Source organism: Poecilia latipinna, unplaced genomic scaffold (genome assembly GCF_001443285.1).
Source record: "Poecilia latipinna isolate Pla-1442-1.1 unplaced genomic scaffold, P_latipinna-1.0 Scaffold844, whole genome shotgun sequence".
Lineage (NCBI taxonomy): Eukaryota > Metazoa > Chordata > Actinopteri > Cyprinodontiformes > Poeciliidae > Poecilia > Poecilia latipinna.
In genome coordinates this window covers 1-23,605 of record NW_015113460.1, presented here as the reverse complement: position 1 = coordinate 23,605, position 23,605 = coordinate 1, and the positions used below count along the sequence as shown (strand labels likewise).

At 36.0% G+C, this 23,605-nt stretch overlaps 6 protein-coding genes across 7 annotated transcripts in view; 4 read left to right on the top strand and 2 right to left on the bottom strand.

The window, feature by feature from the left end:
* The window catches only part of LOC106956790 (post-GPI attachment to proteins factor 2-like), a 6,899-nt gene extending 4,925 nt beyond the window's left edge, over positions 1 to 1,974 (bottom strand). The window contains exons 1-2 of the mRNA XM_015047832.1: positions 1,714 to 1,974; positions 1,315 to 1,488 (exon numbers count right to left, since the gene is read on the bottom strand). Of these exons, the coding sequence (XP_014903318.1) occupies positions 1,315 to 1,482 (168 nt within the window). The 5' untranslated portion in view covers positions 1,483 to 1,488; positions 1,714 to 1,974. The remainder of the gene's footprint in view (positions 1 to 1,314; positions 1,489 to 1,713) is intronic.
* Positions 1,975 to 2,147: 173 nt separating this feature from the next.
* On the top strand, positions 2,148 to 7,847 carry LOC106956789 (neuronal acetylcholine receptor subunit alpha-9-like). Of its 2 annotated transcripts, none has more exons than XM_015047831.1 (5): positions 2,148 to 2,238; positions 4,049 to 4,194; positions 4,313 to 4,467; positions 4,707 to 5,239; positions 5,341 to 7,847. In XM_015047831.1, the coding sequence occupies exons 2-5, from the start codon at positions 4,099 to 4,101 to the stop codon at positions 6,030 to 6,032; spliced, it is 1,476 nt and encodes a 491-aa protein (XP_014903317.1). In that variant the 5' UTR covers positions 2,148 to 2,238; positions 4,049 to 4,098; the 3' UTR covers positions 6,033 to 7,847. The 2 variants fall into 2 exon arrangements, with proteins under 2 accessions (XP_014903317.1, XP_014903316.1); XM_015047830.1 differs by lacking the exon at positions 2,148 to 2,238 and adding an exon at positions 2,496 to 2,639.
* A 28-nt stretch (positions 7,848 to 7,875) lies between these two features.
* Positions 7,876 to 9,674, bottom strand: LOC106956788 (olfactory receptor 52N4-like). The gene has a single exon (XM_015047828.1). It carries the CDS (start codon positions 8,912 to 8,914, stop codon positions 7,976 to 7,978), a length of 939 nt encoding a protein of 312 aa, XP_014903314.1. The 5' UTR covers positions 8,915 to 9,674; the 3' UTR covers positions 7,876 to 7,975.
* A 2,601-nt stretch (positions 9,675 to 12,275) lies between these two features.
* LOC106956778 (olfactory receptor 52J3-like) lies at positions 12,276 to 13,942 on the top strand. Its single transcript, XM_015047811.1, has one exon. The coding sequence runs from the start codon at positions 12,481 to 12,483 to the stop codon at positions 13,414 to 13,416; it is 936 nt and encodes a 311-aa protein (XP_014903297.1). The 5' UTR covers positions 12,276 to 12,480; the 3' UTR covers positions 13,417 to 13,942.
* Positions 13,943 to 16,434: 2,492 nt separating this feature from the next.
* LOC106956776 (olfactory receptor 52N2-like) lies at positions 16,435 to 17,373 on the top strand. The gene has a single exon (XM_015047809.1). The coding sequence runs from the start codon at positions 16,435 to 16,437 to the stop codon at positions 17,371 to 17,373; it is 939 nt and encodes a 312-aa protein (XP_014903295.1).
* A 2,334-nt stretch (positions 17,374 to 19,707) lies between these two features.
* Positions 19,708 to 20,974, top strand: LOC106956779 (olfactory receptor 52B2-like). Its single transcript, XM_015047812.1, has one exon. It carries the CDS (start codon positions 19,959 to 19,961, stop codon positions 20,889 to 20,891), a length of 933 nt encoding a protein of 310 aa, XP_014903298.1. The 5' UTR covers positions 19,708 to 19,958; the 3' UTR covers positions 20,892 to 20,974.
* The last annotated feature ends 2,631 nt before the right edge of the window (positions 20,975 to 23,605 follow it).

Here is a 23,605-nt window from a genome sequence, read left to right as displayed (position 1 = left end):
TGAGCTCCTCATCTTTACGATTAAGAATCATAAACAGTTGTCTCCTGTGGGAGACAACATGTTTCAGTAGAGGCGATTTGCACCCTGTTGGAACTTTTTTGAGCGGTGATACCACCTTGCCGTGCCTCGACAACTCTTTTATCAAAAACTCGTCACTTATAAATGGAGGGACGTTTGACAGCGTTACCTTCGTTGCAGGTAAGGTAAGTGGCGAGACTTGTAAAAACAAATCGCCGACAGAAACGCCCACCTCCACTAGCTGTTGAGCTTGTTCGACTTTTTCCACAAACAACACCACCGCTCCATTCATCCGTGCTGCCGACTTAATAGACTTGTGCCCGATCACCTCACCCACAGCCAAACAAACTTCCTCCACGCTGCACGGAGAACCAGCACCCACCTTGATGCCGTTCTTCCGCGTCAGCGTGGAAAAAGACCCACCACCAACCACCATGGCGTCCTAAGACGCCGGCCTGCCGGCCACACCCGAACCCACAAAACCCCCTTAAAACGTGACAAACTAACACAAAATTACAATTAAACAAGTAACACAAACACCCAGTGAATAAACAGTAAGAAAAAAAGATAGAAAAGATACACAATCGTTCGCTCTTTCACTCTTCTCCCGCTCTTCCGCACACACCCTCCTCTCACACGAAGAAGAAGAAGAAGAAGAAGGAAATACCTAAGAAAAACTTATAAAATCAAAGTTTCATTTTGTTGTAACTGGATAATGTCACAGTGAAATATTTTGAATTAAAAAACCAACAACCTTCAATAAGTGAAAATGCTGTGGAAAGAACACGAGTTCATTTTTAATGTAAACTCTCTGCTTCTCTCTGTGTTTTGATCAAATGATATAAGGTTGAGATTTCTGCTGGCAAACAAAACAGGTGGGTTTAATATAAGGGAAATAATGCATATGAAAAAAATTACTCAGTGCACACTGTTAAGTTTAGTAGAGGATTTGTGTAAAATGTAACAGAAAGTTGCTGGATGTTTTGGTTAATTAAATAACTAATGAAATAAATTCAACAAAAAGCATGGTACTCTTTATGACTAAATGTACTCAAATGAAACGTTTCAATAAAAAAAAATATTTAAGAAGTACTAAAGCAACTGAAAAAAACCCTGTTTATATTAAGACGCCTTTGACCTTGAGACAAAAGGGCAAGGGTCATTTTCTTTTCACAAAAGAAAATGATCTCTTATTACCATTAGTGATAATGGTAATAATAATGGTTTCTTGGTAATAAGAAACAATTTCTAATAAAATAACCATTTCCAGAAAGCTGTTGGAAAATAACAAATTACCTGGCAATGTGTACCAGTAGCATCTTCAAAGTGAAAGAGAGAGGATATCGAGACGCAAGTGATGAGTCCTAACAGTGGCAGGCACACAGTAACAACAATACAAGTGGTGAATGATATCCTGATGACCAGGGGCCTCTCATAGCCCAAAATGTTTGAGCCTTGGATCATTTTACCCTGCACGTGGGGAAACATTAAACAAAAATAATAATCACATCGTCACAAAAGAGGCAACATGATTCTATTCACAGAAAATTATGCATGCATGATACATATTTAGTGTTATAATAATTAGCAGTGTGCATGCCATGCCCGGCTAGGGCTGGAATCATGAAGTAGTCATCTTTATTCTGATAAATTCATTCATGTTTCTAAAAAGGATACATTCTGTAAAACCATTACCTCCACCCAGCTCACTGCTGCCCAGCAGGCGCTGCAGTTACAACTGGCTCAACAATAACAATGTCAGTGCGCGAAGGAGCCGCAAATTTCTGATCCCATCGAGCCAGGAAGAAGAGACTGGGACGTCATCCAGCCATCTTCAGTTCCTAAACGTTCATCTTTATAGTTTTATCCAGGTGTTCCTAACAGATGATAGTAGGCCTAAGGATGCTGCTGTCATCCTTGCGCGGAAGATAGCGGGAGGAAAAACATAAGTGGGAGGAGAATGGCAGTTTCCGGAAGAGACGGCGAGCAGTGAACAAGATGTGTCAAAATAATACATAGAATGGTTTTAATAACATGCGAAAACATGTCACAGCAACTGATCAAAGGCAACATAATGAAGTAAAATACTGCGTCAGCAGCGCTTTGTTTCTGGACGCTCTCCGCGGTGCTGAAAAACAACAATCAAATGACGGATTTCTTTTGTCCATCAGTTCGCTCTTCGTTTGCGTGACGGCTTGTTTAAGTGATTTACGCTGTGCAGTATGTATTTTACATATATATATATTTTTCTTTTTTTTTCTTCTTTTTTAAAGCCCCTATAAATCCAATGCTCGCATTAGCCCACGCCTCCGGAAGACTGCGTCATGTAATGGCATGCGTGCATAGGATCTACTAGTGCAGTTATCAAAACTGACAATCTGCATAACCCGAATATTTGCGCTGACGTGGGAAGGCAGACGTTACACACGCTACTGCAGGAATAAGCGCATTATTATTATTATTATTATTATTATTATTATTATTATTATTATTAAGGAAATTAGTTAAGCACCGAACAATTCAAAAAGGGTCCTGGACCTCAGATACTTTGCTTTGGAAAATGTTACGTTGGAGAAGTCCGACTTTACTTCATTCATTTCTATTCTTAAGTGCCATGACAAGTAAGTTTCTGTTTTTATTTTTTTTATTTATTGTCTTTTTTTATTTTAGTTTTTATAGAATATAAATATCCTTTATTGTCGTACAAGGAGGGGATTTCTGTGCAACAGCTGCAAAGTCACTAGCAATAACAGCAAAGAGTCCCAGAAAAAAAAAATATATATATATTTATTTATTTATAGCGAAATATACTGTAAATTAAAATACCGCTTAATTTATTTTTTTATTTTTTATTTTAGTATTTACAAAATAGACCTCGGAGCACTCATTGGGTCTGCCATAACAATGCGAAGTACCTGCTTGACGTCATGGTATTACTGCGGTACCATGGCGACATAATGCCCCAAGAACTTCACAGGAATAAAGCCTAGTCTTGAAATATCATGAAAATCCAATGATCTTTAGGATTTTCTGTGTCATGATTGTTTCAGCTAGAGACACCACTTAAATTTCCTTTTGTAAATATGTCCATGTTGTGTTACATCTTGCAGTTTTTCCACAAGTTGCGTTTAAATGCTCCAAAGTTTAAGGGATCTTTTATATTTCATAGTGTAACTGAGTGTCGATGAGCTTGAGCTGTGGTTTTCAAACCTTTTCTGCTTAAGACAATTCTTGTGTCCTCCACCCCAACAATCACCGTCAAAAACCAATCCATTATGCTCAGGAAATGGCAATAAGTCCAACTCCAAGTCCAAAACCAAGACTAAGGTTTGTTTCTCCCAGAATCTTTCAAATGTTTAATTTCAGATTCCTATATTGTTGATTCCCTCTGTGGCTTAACTTAAGCACCCGTCATAAGAATAAACAAAAAACTCAATTGTTATCTTCTGCCTTTCTAATATCATGCGATATACATTTATTCTCATATCCCCTCCTCTTATCCTCAAGCCTTTTTCAGAGTTCTCAAACGTGTGACCTGTTTTTAAGAGATTGTGCTGCAGTAATCCCACAGAGAAGCTGTCCAGCTGAGGGGCTGTGTTTTAGGGTTGACATCTGGACTGCATAAATCCATTTCTGCAGCCAAAGCTGCAACTTTTCATCCATTGTTGCTGCTGTAGATACACCTTGTCCTATTAAATTCATTTTCACATTTATTAATATTTCTGTTTAACATAAAATCTAATTTTCATAAACTCTATTTTTAGACACTTACAGAAAGGGATTGTAGTCTATCATTCACTTTACAGCCGCTCCACCCATCTGTCAGGCAATCACATATTCTGTCATGTTTCTCTTCTTCTCCACTCTATCGTGTGTGTATGTTGATGCCCTGAAATGCAAAGAAGCACATTGTTTAATCTCCCTTTGTGCAAACATCTGTCCTTTATGTTTTAACATCAATCAAAATCATCAGGACATATAATTATTTACTTAATGCAAAATTCTATGTTTGTTTTTATTCCTGTCCAAGCATGCAAAGGTGCATATGCCAAATATGCCCAAAAGCTCCTGACGGACCTAATGGCCAACTACACAAGTGCGCTGAGGCCTGTGGAGGACACAAATAACATCCTGAATGTGACTCTGCAGGTTACACTCTCACAAATCATCGACATGGTAAAACACCAGAGCACAAACATTAAGGATACATTTCAACTAAACTTTTCCCTGTTTGAAAGGATTATATAACATGCCTTTTAATGCCCATTTTCTTTTTTTTCTTTTTTTTTTACAGGATGAGCGAAATCAAATTTTGACTGCTTATTTGTGGATAAGGCAAGTCTGGTTTGATGCGCACCTCAGATGGAATAAAGATGAGTACGATGGACTCGACACCATCCGTATTCCTGGTAGTTATGTATGGAGGCCTGATATAGTCCTATATAACAGGTAGGGTCGACGGGCGTTGATAGTCAAGTTTCTTGTTTCATATTAGTCAAAAAAAAAAAAAAAACCCTCACAATTACACTGACTGACCAGATGTTGACAAAAACAATAACTGAGAAATTCTAACTTGCAAAAACCCTTAAAATGTTAACAGTCTTACGAATCAAGTCTTTTCTATCTGGAATGGCTGTGAACAATATTGCCTTAATTTACTTGTTGAGATAAGCTGACTGTTTTTCCAGCGCAGACAACCATTTTACCGGCCCGATGGATACCAACGTGGTGATCCGGCATGACGGCCAGATGATGTGGGATTCCCCTGCTATCACAAAGAGCTCATGCAAGGTGGATGTGTCCTTTTTCCCCTTCGATGGGCAACAGTGCAGGTTCACTTACGGCTCCTGGACCTACAATGGAAACCAGCTGGACATCCTGAACGCCATGGAGAGCGCCGACCTGGCTGACCTGGTGGAAAACGTGGAGTGGGAAGTTCTCGGCATGCCGGCAAAGAAGAATATTGTTCAGTATGGATGCTGTGCAGACCCATACCCAGACGTGACCTACACGCTGAAGCTAAAGAGAAGAGCTTCCTTTTATGTTTTCAACCTCCTCATACCATGTGTGATGATCTCTTTTCTGGCTCCGCTGGGTTTCTACCTGCCTGCAGATTCTGGGGAAAAGGTTTCTTTGGGTGTCACTGTGCTGCTGGCACTCACCGTCTTCCAGCTGCTGGTTGCAGAAATTATGCCACCTTCTGAGAACGTGCCACTAATTGGTGAGGAAAATAATGTATGTTCAAATCCCACTTTACACGATTGCAACATGCAGACACATGGCACAAATGTTTTATTTTTCTTGCCTTTTTAACCTCTACAGGAAAATATTACATTGCAACGATGACAATGATCACAGCCTCCACTGCCCTGACCATCTTTATCATGAACATTCACCACTGCGGCCCAGATGCCAAGCCCGTTCCCAAGTGGGCTAAGAAAGTCATTCTGCAGTACATGGCCCGGATGTGTTTTGTCTATGAAGTTGGGGAGAACTGCATGTCGGCAGAGTCAGAGAGACAGGAACCTGCACTTGTAAGCAACACTAGCTGCACCATGAATGGGCAGGTGTGTCCAGGAAGAGAGGACGACTGCATCATCAAAAGTGGTCAGGAAACAGCTGGATCCGTCATCACAGAGGAGAGAGAAGAAATGGATCAAATCCTAAGTCCATTAGGATCAGTAAGTAGGAATCCTACAAACCATAACAGCACTTGGAGGAATGGCATCTTCTTGGACTGTGGGGAGTCAGGGGACCCGGTGAGATGCAGGAAGGGAGGCGTGAGTGATGTAGAGAGAAAAGATGACAGGATTTCCTCTAACACTTATCCTAACGATGGGCCACTGCTGCATAACATTGAATACATCGCCAACTGTTACAGAGATCAGAGGGCCACACAGAAACGGACGGGGGAGTGGAAGAAAGTAGCCAAAGTTTTAGATCGCTTTTTCATGTGGATGTTTTTTATAATGGTGTTTTTTATGAGCCTCCTTATCATGGGCAAAGCCGTTTAATCAGCACTACTTTTATTTGATTGTTAAAACTGCTTTTAAGCCTCCAAATGATAAAATGAGATCTTTAAGAAAGATGTGCAGCATATTTTTATTTGCAGCCCATAAAAGGCAAATTTTGTTAGCAAATCAAGAACAATTATATACTATATTTGTTTTTACCTCGGGTAAATTTTCTTCTTGTTCTTATGTAATAGAATACCGAGCTCTTTTGGTAAATTAGATAGAGAAATTTTTGTATGTAACATAAGAAAGTGGTGTCTGACATTATGGCAGTACCTTGAAAAGGTATTCATAAACCTAACATTTTTAGAGTTTTTTTGTGATATACAACTGTCATGGTTGGCGTTTAGAAAAGACTAAAATGCAGCAGGATGGAGGCAGATGTAGGATGAAGATGAATTCAATTATGAACAGAAAAACTTACATTACATGACGCCACTGTCTTAAGAAGCAGAGGCATCAGGGTGACAGGAGCAGAAAGTGTCAATATAACGGAAATTTAAATGAAGAACAAAGAAAACCGATGAGCTTATATACATTGGTAGAAATTACAAAACAAAGAGACCTAATTAGAGGCAAACCAAGCTGAGAGAAGGAGTAGACAGAGGTGAACCAGGTGATAGATATGACATACACACCTCAAACACACCTGAATGAAATGAATGGGTCATTATCAGGCCTCTGCACAGCTGAACAGCATACGGATGAGTAAATTGAGCTATTCAATCCAGGTGTGTCAGAGGAGAGATGCATCTTAAAGTTGCAGGATTAGAGGATTGTATTGCATGGTTTTTTCCCATCTGCTCCAGCTGTCACTGTCCCAATGAATACAAGGCTCATTGATGGACATTGATGGATAAAATCGATTAATGGAAATTGACATCAGCGCCATGTTTAACTGTTTTACCCCCTTTTTTTGTTTGTTTTGTTTTAAATACTCATAAGAGGTTACAGTCATGGGATAGGCAATTAAATTTCAATGTTAGTTCTAAGTTTTTGAACATAACAATTTGAGTTTCTATACATACCATTTTGCCCATGGCATGTTTAGTACTTCTGATATTTACTTACATTTTTAGTCAAAGCTCAAAGAACATAATGATTTATTTATTAAATCTAACATTGTTTAATAATAGCCAAAAAGTAACTAAAAATGGTTTAAATAACAAAAGTCATTAGTGACTTTGTCTCTGGTTAACACAATGTTGTGAATGAATAACAATGATAACGGACATTATGTTATAGTTTAAAAGAACATTTTTTTGCATCTTCTGTACGTGGCTTGAAAAAAAAAAGTGAGCATCCTGCTGTGATAATAAATAAAAGAACATGCACAATACATCTGAAAACTATCTGCTGATTTCAGATGTAAAAGGAAAAGGCATAAGCAATAAGCAATGTGTCAGAAATGATTTATTAAGCTGTTGCTATCGTTGCAGAAAACTCAAATTTAACTGACAACTCATTCAAAATTATCAGAATGTTCCTGCAGTTTGAGAAAAGGAGAGTTTCTCGCTGTTCCTGATATTTTAGCTAGAAATGGAGTTCATCTTTTAAAACAGTTCATTTTTAGAGGTTACTAAGTCATTTAACTACAAAGTTTTAGCCACAGTAGTAAATCATAGCCGACTGCTCATACAATCAAAATCCGATTAACAGAATATTTTCATGACAGGTCAAAATACAGAGTAGTACAGGGTAATTTACCAAATTGACCAAAATATGGAAGTTGTTGCTTATTCACTGTGTGTGACAGTGATTTAAAAAAGAAGAGTTCCCAATTAGAGTGTCAACAGAGTGCATCAGAGTACATCAGTTATATTTTTTAATGGTGTGGAGAAACATAGATTGAAAATGTCTCACAATCCTATAAGCTCTAAGCTTTAAATTAAATTAGGGTACTGGCCTAGTAAAAATGTAAAAATGCAGAGGAAAATAAACATCTAGATGGAAATTACAGTTTTTCTTTTGAGTATTTGTGTAATCTTATCTCGTAATGACCTTGTTTGTAGTCCATAAATAATAGGATTTAAATTGGCAGGCACGACATGAAATAAAATGTATGCAATCTTCCTTAAGTCTGGATGATCTGGAAATCGATGCAATATAATAGTTAGGAACCCTGACCAGAGCATAATCAGATAAAGAATGAGGTGGCTTGAGCAGGTTTGAAGCGCTCGGTTATTCATCTCCTTGTTTTTCTTCATCCAGCAGATGAGAGCTATTCTGATGTAAGTAGCAGTGATGCCTCCAATTGAACAAGTAAACAGCAGCACCGTAAAAAACAGTCCGTATATGTTATTAATGGACACGTCCTCACAAGAAAGCTTGAACAGTGATGGATTGTCACAGAAGGCGTTTTGTATAACTGATCTGCAGCGGGACAGCTTGCCTGTGAGACCTAAGAGCACAGACACTAGGAGTAAGGAAACGCCCCAGGCAGTGGCAGACAGGCCGATCACAGCTTTATTAGTCATGATGGAGCCGTACCTCAGAGGGTGGCAGATTGCCACGTATCTGTCGATAGCCATGATAACAAGAATCATGTGCGATGCAGATCCAAAGGTGTGGCTGTGAAAAGCTTGAAGCAAACACTGGTTGTAGGTGATGAAACGTTTGGTGGACAGGACATGAGCCATAAGCTGAGGCAGCAGGACTGTGTTGCCGATCAGGTCATTCACAGACAGGTTACAGAAGAGGAAGTACATGGGCTGGTGCAAACTCTTTTCCTTTATGATAAGTGTGAGAACGCCGACGTTAGAAAAGAGCAGAGTGGAGTATACGAACAAAAGTAAAAAAAACAGAGGGTATATGTACTCTGGAGATATTTCAAATCCTTGGATCTCCAGGATATCAGATGGCATTGAAGTATTTTCCCCCATTTTTATTCATATGGTGAGAAATCTAAAAAAAAAAGTACATTGTAACAATTTATATAAAACTATTGCACAGACTGACCAAAGCGAAACATGTAATTGTGTGTACTAAAATATATTTACAAATGTTATTTTATTTATTGACTCAGTAAAAACACTTTCATATCACTGCATGTACTTTCACCAAGTTGTAAACCATCATCTGAGCAGAAATGTTATCTGTAATGTCTTATCCATTACATTACTAATATAAATTAGGAGGGAAAAAAAAACATGCAGATTAAATTGATTTCAAGTAAAAAATATTAATCAGAAGCAACATGCTTACCTTTTTTCTTGACATACATGTGTAATAGAAGTACTCTATAAAACCCCAAAACTGCTGATGCCAGACTGAGGAATGTCTGCAATCATAAATACTTTGCTGGGGTAGGAGTGATTCCCAAGTTAATTAGATGTTGACATTTTATTTCATGTTATGTGTTAGTAGAGCTGGATTATGTCCTGCCTTTAAGTGAGAAGGATTTTCCCACATGTGCAGATGTGGGATTCTTTAGAACGTAAGTTTTCCTCATTACATTAAGACTTTTTTTTTACTCATTTTCAGTATTACCAGGATAGAATAACAAAACAGCAAAACAAAACAAATCAACACTTGGCAGCTTTAAGTAAACTTACAATAAAGATGTTGTGCAGGAAAATGCTTGGTTTGGCTACAAATAGGCAAAATTAGTTTTTAGCAAAGGTGGCAATTTTCATCAAAGTTACTAAGTCGGGCATCACCTGATTATAGGGAATTTATAACCAAATGAATACCTTCCTGGTGAGATGTGGTTTTATAAAACAGACTACAGAACACTGTCTTATTAAAACATTGGCATTCTCAAACATCAAGCACTATATATACATACACCACAAACACAAACCGAATGAGTTTATTGACAAAATATCTCAACTTCCATAAAAAAATACTTTAACTAGTTAGAAACATTAAGCTAAACTTCTAAGTAAAAGTGAAACAAACAAACAAAAAAAAAAACATAAAATAAAAACAAATGAAAATAAACCGAAACCAATAACCCATTCAATGATGCATCGATGTCACTGTGAATATGTAGGTTTAAAAACCAAGGTTTGATATGAGGAATTTGAATTTCATTAAAATATTGTATTAGCAATCAATGGCATTTTGGGCAGTTCATTTTTAATGTGTCAATTAACCCTGACAGTGACTGACTTAATGGAGTTGTTGTGGCCATTTATGTAAAGTTTGCAAATTGTAATTTCTACTAATTTAGCTTTCTATTTTGAGAAGTTAGAATTTACTTAAGTTAGTTTAGATCCAAAATCTGTAGTTAATTTGTATATTTGAATTGATTAGATTATGTTGGTAATTGGTTAGACCCTCCCATTAATTTGAGTAATTAAAAACACACCGGGTGCTCACATAAAACTCACAAACAACAAAAAAACATGCTCTGAAATTTGATAGGACACAAGTGATAAAATGATTCATATGCAGTAAACTAAGAAAGATACAACAAAATGAGTAAAAGATCAGCATGACCATGAAATCATCATCAGTTTAATAAAGTTAGTTTCTCTGGGGTAAAATGATTAGCTTTTCCCGATGTCCCAACTGTGCTTTTGTGGTCTCTGTTCCCCGTGGACTAAGATGACCACAGCAGTGCTCTGTTTCAATTAAATATGCTGCTGGAACAAAACGACATCAATGGTCTTATTAATGAGACATTTTTGCTTATTTTGTAACCACTGTTGCTCATTTCATTTAGTAAACGACACACTAGGAAGTTTTCAAAGTTGCCTCATTTGCCAACTTAACAACTGATTTACTTGTCGCCTCCCAAGAGAGTGGTTGGACAACATCCCTTAGTGGGAAATAAGATTTACATTAGATGGAGGTACGAGGTGGTTAGCATTTGTCCAGGGATTAATTATTTTGTGAGACAGTTAATAACAATAATTTAATCACATCTCAAAGGGCCTCATTATTAAGAGTGTTTTGACAGCAAAATGAAACAACCAATTGATGCAATTTTTCCATATTGAAGAGCGTTATGTCACAGATGTCTAATAGTTTGCTCACATCAAATGTTTTTCATAAACCACAATTAAAAAACATAACATAGAGTTGCAGTCACCAATGTAGCTTTACAGCAGGAAGATCTCAGGTTCCAAAACGCTGTAATTTCTGTACAGTAGAAGTGTCCAAACGTTTTGCCCTGAAGGCCAAAACTGTCTAGTTGAAAGCACTTGGATGTCACTTTTTTAAGTTGGCAAATAAATTTATTGTGTATTTGTTTTACTTTGTGCAATAGTAAACTAAACATACGGCATTTTATTTAAATGAACAAAAACAGATTTTGTAGAAGAGAGAAAATCTGTAAATCACTTTTTATATGTGAAAGCATATAAAAAGTCTAACATCTGTTTTTATTAGTAGACAGACATTTTCTGATTTTCTGAGTGTGGTGTGGACTACAATTTTTTCAGCAACGCTTGCTGTATTAATCAGTAGGCCCGGATGCATTCAGGGGTGCTTCTGTGTAAAAGTGTAAAGGTTGCTGAATTTTTATACTTCCAATAACAACAAAATTAAGATGGATGCAGAAGCCTGGTTAACAAATGAGAAATGCTTTTTGCTGTACCTAAAATGTTGTTGTTTTAAGAAAGTTTTAGTTGTCTGTGAAAAGATGAAAAAAAAGTGTCCATCTGAATCAAACACTTGTGCTTGCAGGTCAGATTTGCATCTTTCTAGAATTGAGGGCCACTCATAATCCTTTAGAGGGCCTCACTTCGGACGCTGCAATAATCTGCTGTAAAGTAAAAGACAGGGCAAGAAATACATGGTGGTCCAGAAGGAGTGAATGCTGCAATCTGCAGGGGTTCGTTAGAAAGCTTTTTAAACTAATTTTAATTTTCTTAATGCACTAGTTGATAACTAGGATTAATTGGAATGTATATGTGTTTGAACTGAAATTACATTTATTGTCAAGTCCCTCAAGATGACATTTGTTGTGAATTGGACAATTCAGAGTCATGCTGAGTTCATACTGGTGGAAAGGAGAAGAAATTGTCAGATTTGTTTGTTTGGTCTACAAGCAGCTTTCTGTCTGCAGGGCAGTCAGGTTTAACTTTGAAGTTTCCCGCTTGCAACTCTGACTTCAGAAGATCGGTTCTGAAGAAACTTGGGACATTTAAGCATAAACTACATCCTATGTAGAACCGATGTAGATATGTGCTTCTTCTGTTTAAAAAATGTCTACCAGACTGAAGATACATGAAAAGATGTTTGCTGAGGTAATCCTTGTTCTAAAAAGTTGGAGAAGTGCTGATCTAAATCCTGCAAAGCCACTGATAATCCCTGAGGTAAATAGTGATGGAAACGAGGAAGTGAGAAACAATAAAAAGCGATGCACGGCAGTCATCACCAGACCAACCTGCCATTTAGTGAAACATGAAGTGTGTCAACTGTTACTTCTCCAAATTCTGGCTTGATTTCAAATAATGGGTATAAACGATTGTCTTCTATCTTGATCAATCTTATTAAAATGGAAAACAGCTCATTTGGAATCAATTCTCCACTAACACTGGAGACGTTTTTTATTCCACCTGGAGGAAAGTATCCAATATTTCTGTTTGGTCTAGCCGTTTACTTGTTTGGAATGTCATGCAACCTGACTCTGATATCTTTGATTATTCTGAAGAAAAACCTTCACAAGCCCATGTATTTCATCCTGATTAGTCTGCCGGTGAATGATCTGATAGGAATAACTGCCATGCTTCCAAAAATACTTTCAAATATTGTTACAGAGACTCAGGAAGTTTCCTATCCGCTCTGTGTTCTACAAGCTTTTCTTCTGCACATGAGCGCCGGTGGAATTCTGTTTGTTCTTGCAGCAATGGCGTTTGATCGTTACATTGCCATCTGTATGCCATTACGCTACAGCTCTGTCATGACTCCAAGGATTGTTGCTCTTATTATTTTCCTTGTTTGGAGTTCTGACTTTGTCTGTATCCTGTCACTATTTTCTCTCCAGTCAGGGCTGCCCAGGTGCAGATCTGTAATACTGAGCGTATTTTGTGACAACCAGTCTCTCCTGAAGCTCACGTGTGGGAACTTAATTCTCAACAACATAATTGGACTATTTATCACAGTTTTCATACAAGTTTTAAGTATGTCTATTCAGGCCTATTCTTACTTTAAAATTCTGGTTGCATGTTTGAGTCGGAAGCAATCTGATGCAAAGGCGAAAGCAGTGAACACGTGTGTTGCACAGGTGGTTATTCTTGTCATGTTTGAGATTGCAGGAACTTTCACTGTTTTATCACATAGGTTCCAAAATATTTCCCCTGACTTACAAAAGGTAATGGGGATGCTAATGTTTATTTTACCTCCACTTATTAACCCTATTGTGTATGGCCTCTATACCGGTGAAATACGCAGAACCTTTCTGAGTGTCTTCAAGAGCAGAATATCTTCCTGAATTTCACTCAGATCCTGGAGTCCTTTTATTTACTTATCTTGGTCAAAGTCACAAATTTAACAAGGCAGAAATCTAAACCTACATTGTGCGGAAAAACAATCAGAAACCTGATGTGAATGATCCATAATAAATCCGTAGTTTATTGTTTTTATGAATCCATAATAAAAACACAGTGTTTTTATTACTGTGTATGAAAAGGTTGTTTTCATTTCACTCTTGTTTGGAGAAGGTATTTCATGGGAAGCGTCATGTTTTTTCAATTAAAATGCTTGTGGTTTATTATGTTTGCACTTTTCAACCCTGATATAATACTATGAGCAAAAGTTTATTTTATAGAACTGAAAACAATGGTGACCTGTAAAATGTTGTTGCTCTTTTAGTTGCATGTAAGATTTTTTTCTGGCTGTGTAAATTATGAGTGGTTTTGTCCATAATTTAACATGTAAGACCTTTGAAATTATCATATGCAAAACATCTAAAATGAACCAATCCCAAATGTAATTATTCAATGTTTTTTTAACCATTTATGTTTTTCATATAAAAGAAATCTGTGTGTTTTAAACAAAATAATGTAAATAAACATTATGTCAAATATGATGATGCTATAATAAAAATTGACTTTCCAAAACAAAGTTCAAGGTCGAAATCATTTCTTTTTTTTCTAATACACGGATTACTCCAGATCCCTACTAAAAAGTTCACCTTGTGGGTTAGTACAGTTTTGATCTTGAGGTGAAATTAGGCCCTGAAACTCAATACACATTTGAAATGATATTGAATCATGATCGAAAAATCTAAATTAGTATTCTGCAAAGCAAACTAAAATCTAAAGAAGGAAAACCATGTCATATGCTCTGGTGGATTTACACTGCTGAAGGGAGTCCTCTCAAAGTACAGTAATTTTCACACTGAAAATGTACTTCAAGGAATGCATAGGAAATTCTACAGTGGACTGAAATAGGATGATTTTCTGTTTAATTGACTCTGACTGGTGACTTGCCCTTCAAAACAAATTAAAAAATCCAGTCTTATTTTTCCAAACAGAGTAACTGAGTACAAAGCTAATGCTAACATGCAAACGGTTGATTTAGGCAGCAAGAGTGAGAGAGAATTACAACTTTCAACAAGACATGAAAGACATGAAGGCTAAACCAAGTACAGCAAAGCTGATCTGTTTTATCCATATTAGTCTTTAAGCTTCTGTTATAAAACATGCGGCACTTGGAATTTTCAAAGTTAAAGCTTCACATCTTCTGGAAAGTATAAATCGTGTCTGTTGCTTTTATCTTAATGCCAGATAATTATGCTGATTGGTTTCAGTTTCTATGCTCACCACAGTACTGCCCTTCTCAAAGTGTCCAGTGATTTCCACATAAATACAGACTATGGAAGAACCACAGTTGGACCTCAGTGCAGCACTTGACATGGTTGACCATGACATATTATTGAAATGACCAGAGAGCTGGGCTGGGCTCTGTGGTACACTGGTTCAAGTTTTACCTAAAGGACGGGGACTTTCTTCTTTATCAATAGGTAACTTCTCATTGGAGCAGTTACACGTGGGGTAGCCCAAAGTCCAGTTTATCTTTGGACCTAAAGAGGAACAATCACGAGTCAGCAGCTTCAGTTATTAAAGATAGAAACTAGTGATCTGGTCTGAAATCTGGGTGTAGTGATGGAATCAGACCTAAACCTTTATAGACACATAAAGACAGTTACAAAGTCAGACTTCTAGCATTAGTATTGTCCCATTAAGATTGTTAGAAACACATTTGTGTTTATCTTTAGTTTAAATGATTACTGATCACTTGAATTGACAGCAGGTCTGTCTAAAAAGTCAGACAGCTGTAGCTGATATAGAACGTTGCTGCTCATGTTCTAAAACTAGGAAAATAGAGCGCATCAACCCAGTCCCTACACTGGCTCAGAGAAACTTTAGAATACTTTTGTTAGTTTGACTGAATGGCTTGGAACCAAAATACAGTAAAAACTTCTTGTCACTCTATCAACCTTTCAGACCACTTAGATTTTCTGGTTCAAATCTACTCTGCATTCCCAAAGTCAGAATTAAACACAGAGAAGCAGGATTCAGTTTTTAAGCATCACTAATCTGGAACAAACTTCCAGAAAACTGCAAAGGTGCTAAAACATCTTGGGTTTAAATCTAGACGAAAATCCCAGCTGGTTATAGTTGTCTTTGATTAATAATAATGAAAACATTGACCAATTCTGGTCTTCTTTTCGATATTTGATGATGATCACTCGATGATTTTGATAATATTTGACACAAAGTAACATTAGTTGCTTGTTTGCTGTTCTCAACACAATTTATTAAGTTGTTTTCATCATATCTAGCATGTTGAACTGCCTTGTAGTAAATGTTCTCTACACATTTACTTGACGAAAGTAGAAATATAACATCTTTAAGTAACATTTTAACAAAATTAAATTTGGTTTCTTCTGTTATATGTATCACCAAGAAGGCACATTAACACATGTAATACTTTGATGGTTTAAATAAATAATTTTACATAAATGAAGCATAAAAGACTTGTTTCTGAACATGTCGGCTTCTTCTGGATAATTGAGTAAATAAATAACATATTTAATCTGTGCCAAAGTTCTTGATAATTAAGGTATTAGTTGCATTTATTGTTTTGTCATGATTTGTACCCTTCGCGATCCTGCAAGGATAAGCATGTTAGATAATGGATGGATGGATGTCATGATTTGTTTTGGTGTCTGTACTTGATGTTATTTTTAGTGATACATGACTTTAATCCCACACATGCTCTCTTGGGTCGCCTGCGGCTTATATAAAAAGCAAACAATTTCCACGACAGAACTGGTGAGCATGACAAAACGGACTGCAAAGGGTAAGAACTCACAGGTGTGAAACATTTCACTGAATGCAGGTTTTGCTTTAAAATATATATATATTTTGTTATTTCAGGTCGAAATACCACATCATCTGGATTGCAATTCTTCGCAACGACGGTGAAGAAAAATACAACAGACATGTCTGCCAATTCATCTTCAGTGAAATTTGTTATACTGGCAACCCTGGGCTTACCTCCAACCCACATTTATCCAGCATTTATATTGGGAACACTTACCTATCTCATTATTGTATTCTGCAATTCACTGGTCGTATTGACAATTGCACTGAGTGAAAGGCTACATAGACCTATGTTTCTTCTGCTTATTAATCTGCCCATTAGTGACATTCTCGGCGCAACAGGTTTTTTCCCTCAGCTTGTTTTCAGCATTTTGACACAGAACAGAATTATCTCCACTTCTGCATGTATAACTCAAGCTTTTCTCATTCATTTGTATGGCAGTGGAAACCTTCTGATATTAAGTGTTATGGCATATGATAGATACATTGCAATATGCAATCCACTTAAGTATAATATCATCATGACTTCAAATTTTGTTGTCAGAATAATCTTTCTTATATGGCTTTTAAATTTCTTAGTTATGGCCATACTGTTTGCTTTAACTTTACAGTTTAACATTTGTAGGACAAACATTGACGATCTCTATTGTAACAATCCATCATTTCAAAAATTGTCTTGCGGGGACAACCGTGTCAGCAACTATTATGGAATATTCATAACATGCATGCTTAACGGAGGTTCAATGTTAATAATAGCTTATACATATGCACAGATTTTGCATACATGCGTTATGAATAACAACGCTGACAGCAGGAAAAAAGCGTTTCAAACATGTGGAACCCATTTAGTCGTTTTTTTGGTCCTGCAAATTAATAGTGCCTTTACAATCATCTCTCATCGCTTTCAGAATGTGTCCCCTTTTCTGAGAAGGGCTTGTGGGGTGTCTATCCTGATCTTCCCGCCTTTCTTGGACCCAATAATATATGGACTTAAAACCAAAGAACTAAAGGAAAGTATAATAAAATTTCTTAAAAGGCAAGTGGGACCAACAAAGTAGCTTTCCTTTTTTTGTGTGGATTTTATTGTCAAAGTAAGTTTGTTACTTCTGTGACATCTATTTTATTTTGATTGATTATTTGGGTATACATTTTTATAATTATGCTGGTGCTTACAATTGATCGTCACATGATTTTTTTTTTTTCCAATGTTCCTCAAAACTTGTGTTCCCATTGCATAACCTACTGAAGAGTTTCTCAGAGTACATGAGACTAAATTAGACTGTTGGTTGTGTTTTTTTTTTTTTTCGCAACTTAAATAAAAGTTTTTCAAATACAAATACAGAATGCTTCTGTACATTTGTTTCTCACTAATGCAAAGCCAGTGTCTGGGGATTCTTTGGTAGTGATGAGTTTTTCCACATGTTTTGTTGTTCTGTTGCTCTCTAGCTGAACATTTTGTTCCACTTGGAGGTCAAGTGAAAATATGGTGAGCACCATATATTCTGACTGGAAGTAATTAAAGCATGCATCACCTACCCTAAGTAATAGTTTCATATATCTAAATTGAAAAGAAAAAAAATACGGCTTGGAAAACTTTGTATACTATTTGTTATTTGTAATTACATTGTTTAATTCAGTCTTCAAACTACCAGAATTTGCACATAAATTTATTCTTCTGTCTGTCTATGACATAATTTGGTAACACTTTATTTGAAGGGGTTTGCATAAGACTGACATGACACTGTCATAACACCTCTCATGAACATAAAGAAGTCTTTATGAATGTTTATGACAGTTGCCATGAAGTGTCATTCGGTAAATAATGACACTTTTAATGCAAAGTTGCTCTAAAAGTTGCACTGAAAGTCCATTAAAAATGCCAACTTTGCATTAAATTATCACAATTTAAAAAATCATGCAAAGTTGGCACTTTTAGTGGACTTTTAATGCAACTTTTAGAGCAACTTTGCATTGAAAGTGTCATTATTTCATGACAGGTGTTATGTCATGTTTATGTCAGTCTTATGCACACCCCATCAAATAAAGTGTTACCCATAATTTTAAAATATTAAAACAGATGTTATGATCATTTAACCAGCACTTAAAAGTAACAGTTTTTATTGATATACTGTTTAGTTTATTTAGGGTTCTGTCTTTATGTTTCTGTGAGAATTTTGTTATTTTTGGGAAAGTCTCCTAGTTTGCAATTATTTTCCTAATACCGTTTCACTACTGACCTCTTCGATCAAACGATTCTTAGGCAGATTAATTTTTTATTGGTTGCAGTGGTACAGCTTAGTACAACTTCGTCACTTGGAGTATAAAAACACAGCGTTCCCTACAACTCTCTTTCTCTGGATGTACTGTAAGTTCCAGGCATATATAAAATCACATAAGCAAAAGTTGTAAAGGAGCAAAGAAGAATATAGATTTGAGGTCCACAATCAAAGAGGGCGACACTGAGAATTATAGGGTGGGGATTATGTCAGGATGTTATGTTTCGGTACTTATTTTACCCATAATGAAAAATGAGTCCGGGAAAAATTCTCTAAGTTCTGGCAAATAGCGTTCAAGTTTTGAAAAGCAGCCTGAATGTGTGAAAAGTACCCATCAAGTTATCCATCCACGAAGCCTGTTACTTAAGCACAACCTAAAAAATTGAAAGACAGAGTGCTATGGGAAATAACATTTAAGTTGCTTTAGTGTAACATATCAATTCTGGAAGAGAAAGCTGTAAATTATGGGACAGTAACCTGCGGAGTCCAGAAATGGCTTTTGTTGGTTTGGAAAATATCACATTAAGTCTAGAAAAGTGTGTTATGAATCCCGAAAGAAACCAGCAATTTTATTTATTAATTCTGTCAAGTTTTGCCAATGTAGTTTCTTTATGATTTGGCAAGTAATTTGTAAATTCAAGACATTTATATGTAGTTTAATCTCCATGCACTTGATGGACTTTGGTTTAAATCATAGGTTTTATGCCTGGGGAAAAATACATTTGTTTTTCCCCTTTTTGCGCCCATAATCTCTTTTTTACTCAAAGTTTGAGACTCATAAGTTCGAGACTCATAAGTTCATGGGTAATGATGGGTAATAATGGGTTGTTATTATTTTGGTCATTAGCCTCAATGAGTTTTTACAATCATTTAGAAACCAAGCAGTATTTCTATATGTGTTAAAATGTAGAAATCTGGTTTGCTAACTGTTGTCATGTTTATGTTTTCCCAGATTCCCCTGAGAATCAATGTTACAGAAAAACCCATTGAAAACCCATAACACCTCTGAGAATCAGGTGCTGTTCAACCATAATTACACCTATAAAGATGGGAGTACTTCTCGACACCTAACCATTTAGACCTTAAAAACATGCACTCTAGCTCAACTGATGACCAGCCACACCACAAAATAATATAGATTTTATTTTTCCTTTTTGGTGAAAAACATTTGTTTGGGGGAAGAGGGGGCTGCTTAACTCTGGTTGTTTTAGGTTTTATTGTCAGTCTAAAACATTTAAAGGTATGCTTAAGATCCTCAATGTGATTTATGGACTGCAAGGTAAATTCTGTGAGCTGAAAGAGTGGTGATATGCTTAAACTATGCTTTGCTTTATAAACTTGATGTGATTCTATGAACAACTAGAAAAATGTCTAGTCTATATAACACATCTGTTTTACAGCTAAATGGCTACAACATTTCTTATGAAGGGGTCTTTCCTGCTTTCCTTTTTGCTGCCCTAAATTATATGATAATCCTTTTCTGCAACCTTACTTTAATTCTTACCATTGTGATGAACAAATCTCTGCATCAACCAATGCACCTGTTCTTGCTGAACCTTCCTATTAATGACCTGATAGGTTCTTCAGCACTCTTTCCACAACTCCTTAAGGAGATACTGACAAACAGCAGAAGGATGCAGCTTTCCGCTTGTATTGCACAAGCTTTTTTCATCCATATCTACGCTGCAGGTACAGTGTTTATTCTTAGTGCGATGGCCTATGACAGATACATTGCCATTTGTTACCCTTTACGTTACAACACTGTAATGACTAATGCTCATATAATGAAAATAATCACATTAGTTTGGTCTTCCTGCGTGGTTTTAATAGCTGTGCTCTTCATTCTTCTTTTACGCTTGCCTCGCTGTAGATCTGAAATTACACTCTCCTACTGTGATAATCCAAGTTTGTTGACTTTGGTGTGTGAAGATACAACCATTAATAACATCTATGGTCTTTTTATAAGTGCTCTATCACAAATGATAGCTAATGGGACGGTTTTGTATACATATCTTCGGATCCTCATTGCATGTTTTAGGTCGAAACAGTCAGACACTAAAGCAAAAGCTCTGCAGACATGTGCTACACATTTATTAGTTTTTCTCTTACTGGAGTGTTTGGGTCTTTTTACCATCATATCATACAGAATAAAGAATGTTCCACCACACATAAGAAGATTTCTAGGAGTGTCAACATTAGTTTTCCCCCCAACATTAAACCCAATCATTTATGGACTTAAGACAAAAGAAATTCGGGAAAAAGTCATGACATTTTTCAGAAGGAAATTGTTTTTTTATTAATGTACTGTGTTAAAATCTGAACTTTTCAAAACTGTAACATTTATTTTTAAGGTTTCTTTTTTTATTCTCACCAAATATACTTTTCACTGTAGATCACTGTATTACATCTGAAATATGTAATAAAAATCATAGACTGTTATTTTTTATTCTGTTCCTCAAGCTACTTAAGTATAGTATTTTTTGAAAATCAAAGTTACATTTGAGTGCTACCATTGTGTCACAGCAAGTTTTACTACAATATGAACTAAGGTTATTTTACTTCTCTCTTTTTTGTATAAGAAAATAGATAAGCTTTCAAAATTTTGTCCAAATGTAAAAAATTCACAAAATGTGGACATGTTAATCTGTTCTTCCTACTAAATGTATTCTTCGCTGGGCTGTTTAGGGAGCATTAAAGAACAATATGTGTTGAGTGTGTGGAAACCCTCCTAATAAAATTAACTTTCTGTTTAAGAATTAAAGTAGTTGGTGCAGATTGTAAATGAACTGGTAGTTAGGGTATTTGTAAACATGAGTTATGCATGCATTGATTTTTATTTTTTGTACAGACACTTATTGCAATGTGACAAAGTCTTGTGTTGGTATATATGTGCACCCTAAGAGGACAGTTTGTTCCATCTTTATGTTTCCCTTTCCTCATCTAGTCCACAACAACTTTCCTGCTCTGGCATCTGTAAAACAAAGTAATAATTGTTAAGTTAAAAAATTAATTGTGTGGTTTGCATGTGGTTTTTGAATCTGAGCCTAATCTTAAAACTACAAACACATCTGTCTATGGCAGAAGGGTTCACAAAACAGATGATTTAATTTAAAAAACAAAGAAATTCAAGAAATGATCCTCTCACCCCAAAAGTGGGAGAGCACAGGAGTCCTGGAAAGAAAGTTAATGATAAACAAAGTTTCAAATTCTCCAAAAAGTTATCAAAGAGAAGATGAAGACCTTACAGCTAGCAAAAGAAATGCTTTACCAATAAAGGCCTGAGTTGCCAGGTGTCATGCAGAGGCCACAGTAACTGATAAGGTTTCTATAGAGAACAATTCAAAGGTCACACTGAGCTATTGGTGAAGAAGTAGCAAACTTTTTCACAAATAATGTACTACTTTTAATAATTTATTACTTAAGTTTTAAAGGTGCACCTGGAATGGTTTGGCTATCTTTCTTTACATTGTAGTTGTGAAGAACGCCTGTAGCAGTGAAGGTTTCCCTGTAATTTATTATTTAAGTGATAGTTGTAAAATGTTAATTACCCTTTATTTAAATTCCACTTCTCCACATCAGATTTATAAAAAAATAATAATAATAAGAGTTTTATGAAAAACATTTTTAGATGTAATTTAAGACTTTTGCAATTTTTTTTTGCTGCTTTCATATTTATTAAATGTTACATCTGATTATGACAAACAGCATTTTCATACATTTAATAAAAAAAACTGTTTATAATTGTCTGTTTTTCAGTGAGGACTGATGCAAATGCATTAATTTGCTTTTCATGTGTTATACTGTGCAGCTTTCTACAATCATTGTACAAAGTAATGAAAGTCAGATGTTCCTAATAGCTTTATTGTTTAACAGCAAATTATGAGAATGAGAACAAAATGTCATCTTTAGCTCATGAGATACATGTCCACTTGCTTTCTTTTTTTCAAAGAGGTGATTAAATTTACTGTCAATTTGACTAAATTGTAACAAAATTAAATTATCAGTTAAAGTACAGTTAAAGTTATCAAAAAACAACTTTTTTTGCTTTCATCTTATGGGCCCTTTAATTTGACATGTTTATTAAATTGAGTGATAAACATATTTGAGACACAATTTATGAAATGAGATAAAATTGATCAAATGTACAGATTAAATAAAAGCAAAACAATGACATATAGTCAACTATGTACCACAGTACAATTTATGCACACCAGCGGTTGCACACTGGTGACCCATTACATCAGGGGTGTAAAATTCAATTTCACTGAGGGCCACTTCAGCATATTGGCCCCCCTCAATGGGCCACATTGACGGTACAAATCCATGAGTGCATCCCTGCTAAAACACCCCAGACAAAAGGTTGACTTCCCTCATTCAGTTCTGTAGAGGCTTATAATGAGTCAATGGTCCAGGTGTGTTACAGAAGGAATCTGTCTAAAGTTGCAGATGGTAGCTCTGGAAAACTAGACTTGGGCACCTCTAGCATAAATGTATAAAAATACAATGTTAAAAATAAATTAAACAACACCTCATATTGTTAAATAATTGATTTTATGTATTGAAGTTTTAAATATTACATTTGAGTTTCCATGGATGTAAAATGACTGCTCAGTTTAAAAATTACAAGATTTAAATCAGTGTTTAAAGGTAAGCAAACAAATAATAAAAACAAGTCACATGGGTAGACATTATAGACTTTATGCAAAGATTTAGTCTCAGAGGCAACTGAAACCAATTAATTTAAAAAATCCTTTCTGAATATCATCTCATGGTCTCTGAACTAAATGCCTCTTTCTGACCGGGAGCTGACGGCGTGTTGAAGAGTTATGGACCGGACGCTTTGGAGCGTCTGGTTAGGAAGCGCCTTACAAACCTTTGGTTGAAATGTAGTTTGTAGTCAATTCGTGCTCAAAACCTATTTTAAGTCAATCATTGGCCTATAAAATGCTGGGGGGCCACATGTGACCCGCGGGCCTTGAGTTTGACATGTGCATTATGCCATAGAACTGCCAAT